We start from the raw sequence: 344 nt of genomic DNA on the forward strand, positions 1-344 counted from the left end.
TTAAAGGTTGAGGTCAGACAGCATATCTAATTTGCTTTTTTTATATGTAATAAAACATATTTTGTACAATGTACATAGTCTGCATGCTTATCTTTGTTTTTGCATTTATATAACAGATGAAGTGTGAGATGAACTAAGCCACAATGCCTCGAAATTACAAGAGAGTGAGTGTATCTACCAGTGATGGTAGAAGACACTATACAGTGGAACGCCGTGGCAGCCTTTTAGAGTGTGCTAGTGCAGACGTACATGATGGAAAGTTAAGTGTCAGACAGGCTGCTATGAAATATGATGTCTCTAAAAGTACTTTACATGACTATATGACAAAGAAACATGTAAAAAAA

The 344-nt window shown here is 35.2% G+C and overlaps 1 protein-coding gene across 1 annotated transcript in view; it reads left to right on the forward strand.

Moving 5' to 3' along the window:
- The window catches only part of LOC145410734 (uncharacterized), a 26,902-nt gene extending 26,765 nt beyond the window's left edge, over positions 1-137 (forward strand). Inside the window, exon 7 of the mRNA XM_080280840.1 lies at positions 117-137. Coding sequence (XP_080136966.1) covers positions 117-137 — 21 coding nt within the window. The remainder of the gene's footprint in view (positions 1-116) is intronic.
- Positions 138-344: the final 207 nt, after the last annotated feature.

Source organism: Coenobita brevimanus, chromosome 86, assembly GCF_032717465.1.
Source record: "Coenobita brevimanus isolate Jiangsu-jjx chromosome 86, ASM3271746v2, whole genome shotgun sequence".
In the NCBI taxonomy this organism is placed as follows: domain Eukaryota; kingdom Metazoa; phylum Arthropoda; class Malacostraca; order Decapoda; family Coenobitidae; genus Coenobita; species Coenobita brevimanus.